This window comes from Microcaecilia unicolor, chromosome 8, assembly GCF_901765095.1.
Source record: "Microcaecilia unicolor chromosome 8, aMicUni1.1, whole genome shotgun sequence".
NCBI classification, from domain to species: domain Eukaryota; kingdom Metazoa; phylum Chordata; class Amphibia; order Gymnophiona; family Siphonopidae; genus Microcaecilia; species Microcaecilia unicolor.
This window is the reverse complement of record NC_044038.1, coordinates 91,921,284-91,933,429: the sequence shown is the minus strand read 5'-3', so window position 1 is coordinate 91,933,429 and position 12,146 is coordinate 91,921,284. Positions and strand designations below refer to the sequence as shown.

Here is a 12,146-nt window from a genome sequence, read left to right as displayed (position 1 = left end):
AATACTGAGGTCCACGGCAGGCTCAAATGATTGCCCCCCCACCCCGCAAAACCGAATATCCGGGTGAGATGCTAAAGAAGACCCCTGTAAACGGCCCCTACAGCATGCCAAGGCTGCCACTTGAACCTTCAAGGAGCTCAGTGACAGGCATTTGTCAAGGCCATCCTGCAAAAAGGCCAAGATCGAAGACACCAGAGCCGAAAAAGCTGTAATTTCTGCTGGCGTACACCATGACTCAAAGGTCCGCCACACTCTAGCGTACGCTGTCAAGATGGAATGCTTCCTAGCTCGCAGCATAGTGGCAATCACCTTTTCTTCTCAAACTTGCCCTCTCAATAGCCAGACCGTAAGATCAAACGGGGAGGGATCCTCCATAAGGATGGGACCTTGCCGCAACAGGCCCTGGCGAGCGGGCAGCCGTAACGCTTTGTCAACCAAAAGATGCACCAGATCTGCGTACCACGGACGCCTGGGCCAATCCAGCCCCACAAAGATCACTCCACCCGTCCCAATAACCTGCCTATCATGGGCCATGGCGGAAATACATATCAGAGGCCAAGGCTGAAGAAGCGCATTGATTCCCTGAGACTGGGGATCCCTGCCGCGGCTGAAAAATTGAAACCGCTACCTTTATTAATCCTGTTGATCAAAGAACATACTCACTGAAAGCAAGATCCTCCCACAAATCTGACCATGTGATTTACTGCCTAATATGCCCTTGTGACAAAATATATTTTGGGCAAACCTCTCAGAAGTTATCAATTCGCTTAACAGAACATAAGAGCGCATTGCATACTAATAAGATTGATTTGCCTTTGATAGTACATTGTGACAGATTTCACCACTTGTTTCATGATTTAAAATGTGTGGTTCTACGAGCCGTGCCTCAGCCTCAGAGAGGAGGGGATCATCAGCGGATTTTATTACAAGAGCAGAACTGGATCTTTAAATTGCAATCCCTAGAACCGAGTGGACTGAATGTGTGAATTGAATGGTGTCTTTTTTCTAGCCCTACTTTTGATAGGTGGATGGATTGTTGGCGTCTGACATCACAACAGTATTTAATGGGGGCCATTTTGAGTATTCTCTTAGAATATGACAGGCACTTATAATCAGAAGCGCTGTCAGTGGAAGTACGGGACTGTGTTATATTCTGAGGTACTATGTTGAGTGCTTTCAGTGATTGTTGTTCTTTTTTCTAGAAATGCCCCGCCATCTGGGACCCCGAAGCAGCTGAGTGAAACGCTGGCCATCGTTGGCCTGGGGGCGTGGAGAGTCCAAAGAAATCACTCGATTTTTCACTCTACACATTACAGGTGTCCTACAAAAAGTGTTCCATTTTTGCATTATCAGTAATTTATGGACTTTGAACCCTGAAAGATATTAAGGATTGTACCACAAGAGATACTTTTTTGGTGAACTTGGATAAAAAAAGATAAAAACATAAAAATTTTTGGAAGGTTTTTGCCAATGATGAAGTGAAGATCATTTGATCATGTCAGCTCTTTAAATCTGTATGATTTAGAGCTCTTTGAGGCTTTTCTTTTCTTTTTGCCATTGATATAGTCAATATTTTCATATCATGGATTAGTTTGTGTTGATTTATTCTGGCTTACAGTACAAGCCATCTTTTTTGAAGTCTTCTTTTGAATTGCTTCCATGTTTTAAGTCCTTTTGTAAATGTAGTCTTGAGAAATACCCCACTCGCTTGTTCAGTACCCATGTTTTATCACTCCCAGCTTAGTAATTCCCTTATTTGTCCTGTTTGTCCTAATTAGATTGTAAACTCTGTTAAGCAGGGACTGTTTCTTCATGTTAAAGTGTACAGCACCGTGTACATCAAGTAGCGCTACAGAAATGATAAGTAGTAGTAGAAATGGACACAGTACTTGATGTAGGATTTCAGATCCATAAAGAGGTGACCACCTCTCGTATACCCCAGTGGCATAGCTATGTGAGGCCTGAGGGGGCCTGGGCCCCCGTAGATTTGGCCCTGGCCCCCCTGCCGGTGATTACCTTGAACCCCCCTCTCGCCCCGCATCAGATACCCCCGAACCCCGCCAGCCGAGAGTCTTCTTCAGCACCAGAGTAGCGCCTTCGTTCAACGAAGTTCCTGGTGTGATCAGCTGTTTCTGACGCCTTACGTCCTGCACCGTGCATGTAGCCCCGTGCAGGACGTAAGGCGTCAGAAACAGCTGATCACACCAGGAACTTCGCTGAACGAAGGTGCTACTCCGGCGCTGAAGAAGACTCTCTTCGGTTGGCGGGGTTCGGGGACCCCCGCCAGCAAACAAGGTATCTGATGTGGGGGCAGGGCGGGCGGCAACAGCGGGGGAGAGTTGGTGGTGGGAGGGGGGTTCAAGGGGGTCGTCGGTAGGCCGGCTGGGGGGTCCAATGTGGCGGCGGCTCGGCGGGGGGGGGGGGCAGCTAAACAGTGCCCCCTCACCTCAGGCTCTGGCCCCCCTCCCGGCGAGGTCTGGCTACGTCCCTGGTATACCCAAACGTATTAACAGTCTTCCTCACTCATTTATCATATGGAGCAGAATCCTTAAGAAGTGAAGATACATTCCTCTTTACAGCACGTCATAGCAATGTACCCATCTGAGTTACCCATGTATTTCCTGAAATACAATGCCCCAAGACAGATAATAGCAATACAAATAGCCACACAGTTTGTTTAAAATGGAACAGGGAGGTAAAGCTAAATTAGCAATTTATAATCCTATGTACCCACATAAAACTGTAGTACATCATTAGTCTGTGACCTTTATTATAACTATCAAAGCCCTCTCTTGCAAGCCATTTTAGAGTATTTTTTCTTCTATAATATCTACCTACTTTGGAAGATGAAACACCAAAGATTCAACATTTCATCTAGATCAAGACTCAGCAGAATCATACTAGAGTGCTGATTCTACTACTACTACTTATTTCTATAGCACTACTAGATGTACGCAGTGCTGTACACTTGAACATGAAGAGAGTCCCTGCTCGACAGAGCTTACAATCTAATTAGGACAGGACAAATAAGAGATAGAAACACAGAAACATGACGGCAGATAAAGGCCATATGACCCATCCAGTCTGCCCATCTGTAACCCCTAATTCTTCCTGTTCCTAAGCGATCCCACATGATTATCCCATGCTTTTTTTAATTCTGGAACAGTCCTCGACTCCACCACCTCCACCAGGAGGCCAATCCACGCCTCCAGCACCCTTTCTGTGAAATAATACTTCCTTAGATTACTCCTAAGGTAGGAATGATAAAACAGACATGAGTACTGAACAAGCGAGTAAGGGTTAGGAGTTAAGTAGAAGATAACATTAACACTTAATAGAATAAAACAATTCTGAAAATAAGCTAATCACCCCCACTCACAAACTAATCCAGACTACTACAGTAAAAGTAAAGTAGTATACCTCCCATCAAAAATTATTTCTGAAATGCAATAAAAGCAAAGCAGAAAACAATGTGATTCTGTGGGGAAACAACTAACTCTGGGCCATCAAGACAGGATGTCAGTTGTTTGACCCTACCACATCTATGGATCATAGCTGTAATTTCATTTTTCTTAAAGAACTACAGCTCCAAAGACACTACAGAACAAAATCAGGACCAGGTTAGCCTGCCCGCAATGATATGAAGTCAGTTAGTAACCTTTCATGCTGTGAGGCTTTACAGCAACACAGCAGCTTAAACCTTTAGTACTCTATACCAGGGGTCCTCAAATTCAGTCCTTGAGGTCCAAACCCAGGCTGGTTTTCAGGATTTCCAAAATGAATACGTTTGTTCATATGTATGTTGTTTTATGTATGTTCTGCAGTGAAAGTGAGCATATGTTCGCGTGCCAAGGAGGTGGTGCATGCAATAATATCACTGCCTGAAGAATTGAAAGTTCTATGCCTAGAGGAGAGGGAAGGATCATAGACCCACAGGAGATATGGTACACCTGGGTGGTAGCTGAAGGCAAGTTTTAAGAGTCATTGCAACTCCCTTGCCCCTGAAGACCCCACCTTCTCAAAAGGCATGATTACAACAGTACATGCCCCACCCTTGGCAGAATTTCAAAATTAGTCAGAGCAACAGGAGAAGAAAGAGGGACTCCCTCTTGCTTGGCATAACAGTATGTCTTCAAGGAATGCTGGAGGGATCAGACAGAGGAAGAGGGTTGATGCTGGGCCAATAGCTACATCTAGCTCATCTCCTTTCCAAACACACAGCTTTCTGAAAAACAGAAGAGGACAGAGCATAGTGCACACACTGCTGTACAAGAATGGAGGAAGACTCACCAGAGATGTTGACTTTTGGTGCTTCTGCTGATCAATCTTGAAGAGTTGAACCTTTGCTTTCTTCAACAAGTCAATCATCTTTTCATCCATGCCAGAGAACTGCATTTTCTGCAATGGGGCAACATCTTCAAGTCTGTGTTCATCTGCTTCCTCAGCTGTCTCTTTACAGTTCAGTGTGGTTTTCTGCTCAGGATAAGGGCTAGCGGGATCCTCACTGGAGCAATCTGCTTCAGAAACACATATTAAGTCCTCCTCAGCCAGATTAGGCTTAGTCAACACAGCCTCCATGGAAGACCGGGGAACTCGCGTAATGACCACTTTCCTTACAACTCCTGGGCAGTCCATGTCTACAATTTTGATCATCTCGGCCTCATGGGGTCCTTCTACTTTAATGTGAGGTTCCATTTTTTGAACAGGGGGTTCGGTAAACTGAGGCAGGGTGAGATGGTTTGTCCTCATCACAGGCTGTTGCTTGGCACCAAGTGAGCAGATAGGACTGGAAGGAAGAAGACCACTTGATCTAGTTGGAGTCTGACCCGAGAGCTTCGGCTCAGGCATATCATCTCTCTCTCTCTCCAACTCTGAACCCTCAGAGGACGTATGGCAGCTGGAACTGGAAATAGGTTCCACCTCTGACTGACCCATATTGCATGTGAAAGGAGAAAGAGAGCTGATAGAGTCTGCCACTGGTTTAGGCTCCAGTAGCTGGGCAGAGATGGAGACAGCTTCATAGATTTTTAAGTGGGCTTCACTTGGTGTGAACTGTGGAGCTCGCAGCAGAGGCACTCGTTTGCAGTCAACCTTCCCCGATACTTGTGGCGAGCAAGGAGCAGGTTGTGGGGATGGTGCCAGCACAGATGTTACAGGGGGAAGGAACAAACCATCATCTGATGTACTGGATGGGAACTTGAAGAGAGGTTTTACTACATGGTTTTCATTCTGAGTGGAAGGAAAAAGATCAGTGGTAGGGCCGCATAATGAAGTCCAGCGGAAGGTTGGCTCCCTTAAGATTGACCGCCGTTTCTCTGTCAGCAGAAGGGATTGTGGTGGGGGAGTGATGGATGAAACTGGAGAGGAAGCAGTTAGTGTTGAGTCTGTTCTTGGTGAATAAGGAACTATCTGTTTCAGCAGTTCCTCCTGCAGCACTTCATTCTTTGAGGACTCTGTTTTATGTAGTAGCTCCTCTACCTCAGAGGATGACGACAACCCATCTTTCTCACATTCCACAAACTGCCTTGGATCTGCTACTTTGGCAGAAGTCTGAGTAGGCTCTGGGTTGACTTCACTGACTTTGGACTCTATTTTGGAAACTCCTATTGCTCTGTCAGCCTTGACTGGAGATGGTTTCTGATTTAATAGTTCTAGCTCTTCATCTATGAACCGCCGTGGGGTCTTGATGATGCGAGAGGATCTAGCGCTCATCACTGGCATAATAAAGCGACGAAAATTCTTCAGAAGGTTGGTCCTTGCTGCCTGAAGTTCTTCTGGAGTCTTTTTGTGGGAGGAAACTCTCTCTTTTCTGGGAGCATCCTCTCTCTCTTTTGCCAGTAGTTGCTGTACCATTCTTCTCTCTGCTTTCTGGTCTGGAGTTAGTGGGGGGCGCCCCCTTCCCTTCTTCAGAGTCATTTTCTCAAGAATCGATACCTCACAAGGACCTGCATCCTGCTCTGCAGTCAGGAAGTTAGAAAGAGGGGACGCCATACAATCTGACTGGCCAGCAACCGATTCCAGGTGTATCTCCTCATTCTTCTCTGGGGAAGGGGTTACCTCTTTCTCTTTTGTAAGGTGGGATTCACTTGGCTCCACAGCCTGGCCTGTAGATTGTCGGGGTCTCTTTTTCCATTTCTCCTTCGGAGCTTTGGCTTCAGAGCTGTTGTTCTCTACAGCTTTTGTGTTAAGCTGCTGGCTTACCTCTGCTGGGAAAGACAGGTCCATACTTGGGTCACTATAAAGGCTTCCTGCCTGTACAGCATTCTTCATACATTCACTATCAATTTTCTTCCCTCCTTTTTTGTCTAGCTTCTTATGTGCTTTTAATTTGACATGAGGATCCAGAATAACCTGGGTGGCCTTCATTTTCTTGGCTTTGGAAACAAATTTTAATATGATGGGTGGCTTCTGTGTGTTACATTTTAACTCCCTGCTTTCACTCTGTACCTCTTGATCCTTACTGTCCTTAACTCTGACCATGGCAGTCAATTCTGCAGTCTCTCCCATTTTGCTTGGAACACCCTGCTGGATCTTTTTCAAAACTACTCTAACATTGGGCAACTCATGTTTGTGAGGCAACTGCATATTATCTGCCTTCAAAACAGGGGTAGCATCCTGCTTTATTTCTATTGATCTCTCTGTGGCTCTTGGGGGCTCAATGGGGCTCCTGCAGTTCCTCTTGGGTGCCAAGTTTCTCTGTTGACATTTGCAAGAACTCTTTGTAGAATCATTTAATCTGGGGTTCACATTGTCCAGATCAGGAAGCATTCCATCTCTACGAACAGAAACAAAACTCTGTGACTCAGATGTATAAAACCCTAGATCTAATGCCGCTGGTTTAGTTAGCATGGATCCTGAGCTTCCAGGTCCAACAGACCCTTGCTCATGTTTTATGGGAAGCTGCTGTGAAGCTGGAGCTGAAACTTCTTCTTTTGGAGCAGGAACTAACTGCTGGAGTCTTCCCTCTTTTGTTCTGAAAGCAGTTCTTCTACCTGAAAAACATAAAAAAAAAAAAAAAAAAGGAGGAGATAGTTTTAAAGCAGCAACGCACATCATGGCTGAGAACAAGGGAAACCAGGATTCAAATCCCACTGATGCTCCTCCTGTGGCCTTGAGCAAGTCACTTATCCCTCTGTTGCCTCACTTACTAACCTGAGTTAAAACATGTTATTTAATACATTAGTTACTAAAAAGGCCTGTAAAGGAGCATATTAAAAAAATCCCCAATCCTCCTTAAGAGATTAACAGCCCAGCCCACCTTAACAGTAAAATAGCTCAGAACCCTAACTTAAAGGGTGAGGGCCCTGAGAAGGAAACCCAGACTGCAGCAGAGAGGTCTAGACCATGAAGACAGAAGTCTCCAACCTACACTCGCATGATTTATTTATAAACTAGTAAAAAAGGCCCGTTTCCGAAACAAATGAAACGGGCAATAGCAAGGGTTTCCTTGGAGTGTGTATGTTTGAGAGAGTGTATGTGAGAGTGACTGTGTGTGTGAGAGAGAGAGTGAATGTGCGAGTGTGTGTGTGTGAGAGAGAGTGAGTCTGGGTGCGAGTGTGTCTGTGAGAGAGAGAGTGTGTGCAAGTGCGTATGTGAGACACAGTGTGAGAGAGAGAGTGTTTCACACAGATACAGTGTGTGCGAGAGAGAGAGTGTGTGTGAGACACAGACTCTCTGTGAGACTGAGTGTATGAGACCAAGACAGTGTGTGAGAGTGAGAGAGACATTGACTGTGTGACAGAGATACCTCCCTCCCCCATCTCTGGTGTCAGCCCCCCCCTCTCTCTCTGGTGTCTGAGCGTTACTGTGCAGGACACTGAGCTCTGGCTTTGCTTCAAGGAACTGACCAATCCTATTTAATAGAATGCACCTGCAACATTCTGAAGCCGAGAAACCTCGTGTGGTTGGTCACTTCTGCTTGTGACGAACCCGGAAGTACGTGATGTCAATTCAGGAGATGGATACAAACAGCAGGAATGCCTCAGCCATGCAGTCAGCTTCAGAATGTTGGAGATGTGTTTTATTATATAGGATGGAGGATATGCTGTTACTAAGACTATAAGGGTAAGCTAAACACACATTTTGTTTTTTTGTTTTTAATGTTAAATAAAGCTTTACTTTGTGCTCTGAACCTGGTTTAACTGGCTATTACTGCTTTAAGGACCTTACTGTAGTGTTAAAACTCTCTAAGTGATTCCACTTGAGCTTAGTGGAAGAGTAGCTTAGTGGTTAATGCAGGGGACTTTGATCCTGGGGAACTGGGTTTGATTCCCACTGCAGCTGTTTGTGACTCAGGATGATATTAAGGTTATATTAATCAACTCTGGGCAAGTCACTTAACCCTCCATTGCCCCAGGTACAAAATATGTACCTGTATATACTATGTAAACTGCTCTGAAGGTAGTTGCAAAAAAAAAAAAAAACCACAAAGGAGATATATTAAGTCCCATTCCCTTTCAAGACCACACAACAATCACTTGATTTGATTTAATATCATTTAAATCCTTCTCATCATTGTGATACTAAACAAGTTAAATAAAAGATACAATCTAAACATCACTCAACCAGCAAAACAAATCATCACAAAATTAAAGTAACAGAATAAGCAGTCCTAAATAAGAAAGCCTTAAGCTGTCAATGAAAGGCCAAAAGATCACATTCAGTATTAATGGATAGGGGTAACTTATTACACTGAACAACCCCTGCCATTGAATATTTTTTTATTTTCTTTGGCGCAGTACAAAAACTGGGGCACAAGATGCTATTGTTGACATCAGAACAATGTCCTTAATGGTACCTACCAGCTCAATAAACAACATAAATCCCACACACATACACTTCAAGTATAAATTTTTAAAGACTAAAAGCAAATAATATAATTGAATCAATGTAATCTCTAACAACTGTTAAATGTAAACCACTTTGAAAAGAAACTTGTTTTTGGATAATTGTGGGATACAAGTATGAATGAATGAATGAAAACAGGCAGAGGATAGTTCATGATATTCTTTCTGTGTGTGTGTTTTTATATTGCATTTATCTCTGCTAAATGAGTCCACTGCATGTGTTGTGTCTATGCTGAGACAGATTTTGACACAGTAATGGGAAAAGTGGTAATATTGTGATAACTGTAGTAATTTCCATAGGGACGATCTGCACAGTAATACCAGGGGGACGGGGACAATCTGCAAGGTATTACCGTGGGGACAGTAAAGTGAATGATACATACCTGTAGCAGGTGTTCTCCGAGGACAGCAGGCTGATTGTTCTCACGACTGGGTTGACGTCCACGGTAGCCCCCACCAACCGGAACAAAACTTCGCGGGCGGTCCCGCACGCAGGGCACGCCCACCGCGCATGCGCGGCCATCTTCCCGCCCGTGCGTGACCGTTCATGCTCAGTTGAGTGACAAGCAAAAATGATCAAAACGCAACTCCAAAGGGGAGGAGGGAGGGTAGGTGAGAACAATCAGCCTGCTGTCCTCGGAGAACACCTGCTACAGGTATGTATCATTCGCTTTCTCCGAGGACAAGCAGGCTGCTTGTTCTCACGACTGGGGTATCCCTAGCTCTCAGGCTCACTCAAAACAAGAACCCAGGTCAATTTAACCTCGCAACGGCGAGGGTACAACAGAAAATTGACCTACAAAGAACAACTAACTGAGAGTGCAGCCTGACCAGAATAAATTCGGGTCCTGGAGGGTGGAGTTGGATTTACACCCCAAACAGATTCTGCAGCACCGACTGCCCGAACCGACTGTCGCGTCGGGTATCCTGCTGGAGGCAGTAATGTGATGTGAATGTGTGGACAGATGACCACGTCGCAGCCTTGCAAATCTCTTCAATAGTGGCTGACTTCAAGTGAGCCACCGACGCTGCCATGGCTCTGACACTGTGAGCCGTGACATGGCCCTCCAGAGTCAGCCCAGCCTGGGCATAAGTGAAGGAAATGCAATCTGCAAGCCAATTGGAGATGGTGCGTTTCCCGACAGCGACCCCTATCCTGTTAGGGTCGAAAGAAACAAACAATTGGGCGGACTGTCTGTGGGGCTGTGTCCGCTCCAAGTAGAAGGCCAATGCTCTCTTGCAGTCCAATGTGTGCATCTGACGTTCAGCAGGGCGGGTATGCGGTCTGGGAAAGAATGTTGGCAAGACAATTGACTGGTTAAGATGGAACTCCGACACCACCTTCGGCAGGAACTTTGGGTGAGTGCAGAGCACTACTCTGTTGTGATGAAATTTGGTATACGGAGCATGAGCTACCAGGGCTTGAAGCTCGCTGACCCTACGAGCTGAAGTGACTGCCACCAAGAAAATGACCTTCCAGGTCAAGTACTTCAGATGGCAGGTATTCAGTGGCTCAAAAGGAGGTTTCAGCAGCTGGGTGAGGACGACGTTGAGATCCCATGACACTGCAGGAGGCTTGATAGGGGGCTTTGACAAAAGCAAGCCTCTCATGAATCGAACGACTAAAGGCTCTCCAGAGATGGCTTTACCTTCCACACGATAATGGTAAGCACTAATCGCACTAAGGTGATTCCTTACTGAGTTGGTCTTGAGACCAGACTCTGATAAGTGCAGAAGGTATTCAAGCAGGTTCTGTGCAGGGCAAGAACAAGGTTCTAGGGCCTTGCTCTCACACCAAATGACAAACCTCCTCCACTTGAAAAAGTAACTCTTTTTAGTGGAATCCTTCCTAGAGGCAAGCAAGACAAGGGAGACACCCTCAGACAGACCCAACGCAGTGAAGTCTACGCCCTCAACATCCAGGCCGTGAGAGCCAGGGACTGAAGGTTGGGGTGCAGCAAAGCTCTGTCGTTCTGCGAAATGAGAGTCGGAAAACACTCCAATCTCCACGGTTCTTCGGAGGACAACTCCAGAAGAAGACGGAACCAGATCTGACGGGGCCAAAAGGGCGCGATCAGAATCATGGTGCCGCGGTCTTGCTTGAGCTTCAGTAAGGTCTTCCCCACCAAAGGTATGGGAGGATAAGCATACAGGAGGCCGGTCCCCCAATGAAGGAGAAAGGCATCCGACGCTAGCCTGCCGTGTGTCTGAAGTCTGGAACAGAACAGAGGCAGCTTGTGGTTGGTCCGAGAGGCGAAAAGGTCCACCGAGGGGGTGCCCCACTCTCGGAAGATCTTGCGTACCACTCTGGAATGGAGCGACCACTCGTGCGGTTGCATGACTCTGCTCAGCCTGTCGGCCAGACTGTTGTTTACGCCTGCCAGGTATGTGGCTTGGAGGAGCATGCCGAACTGGCAAGCCCAACGCCACATCCCGACGGCTTCCTGACATAGGGGGCGAGATCTGGTGCCCCCCCTGCTTGTTGATGTAATACATTGCAACCTGATTGTCTGTCCGAATTTGGATAATTTGACAGGACAGCCGATCTCTGAAAGCCTTCAGTGCGTTCCAGATCGCTCGGAGCTCCAGGAGGTTGATCTGAAGATCCTTTTCCTGGAGGGACCACTGTCCCTGGGTGTGAAGCTCATCGACATGAGCTCCCCACCCCAGGCGAGATGCATTCGTCGTCAGCACTTTCGTGGGCTCTGGAATTTGGAATGGACGTCCCAGGGTCAAATTGGTCCAAATGGTCCACCAGTGCAGTGAAGTGCGGCAACTGGTGGAGAGGCGGATGACATCTTCTAGATTCCCGGTGGCTTGAAACCACTGGGAAGCTAGGGTCCATTGAGCAGATCTCATGTGAAGACGAGCCATGGGAGTCACATGAACTGTGGAGGCCATATGACCCAGAAGTCTCAACATCTGCCGAGCTGTGATCTGCTGAGACGCTCTGGTCTGTGAAGCCAGGGACAGGAGGTTGTTGGCCCTCGCTTCGGAAAGGAAGGCCTGAGCCATCTGAGTATTCAGCAGAGCTCCTATGAATTCCAGAGACTGGGCTGGCTGGAGATGGGACTTTGGGTAATTTATCACAAACCCCAGCAGCTCCAGGAGGCGAATAGTGCACTGCATGGACCGGAGAGCTCCTGCCTCCGAGGTGTTCTTGACCAGCCAATCGTCGAGATATGGGAACACGTGCACTCCAAGCTTGCGTAGATACGCAGCTACCACCACGAGGCACTTTGTAAACACCCATGGGGCAGAGGCGAGCCCAAAGGGCAGCACACAATACTGAAAATGCCG

The 12,146-nt window shown here is 46.6% G+C and overlaps 1 protein-coding gene across 1 annotated transcript in view; it reads right to left on the bottom strand.

Annotated features, from left to right (window-relative positions):
- Nucleotides 1-12,146, bottom strand: part of KMT2B (lysine methyltransferase 2B) — an 880,409-nt gene that overhangs the window by 712,481 nt on the left and 155,782 nt on the right. The window contains 1 exon segment of the mRNA XM_030212457.1: nt 4,291-6,992. Within this exon segment, the coding sequence (XP_030068317.1) occupies nt 4,291-6,992 (2,702 nt within the window).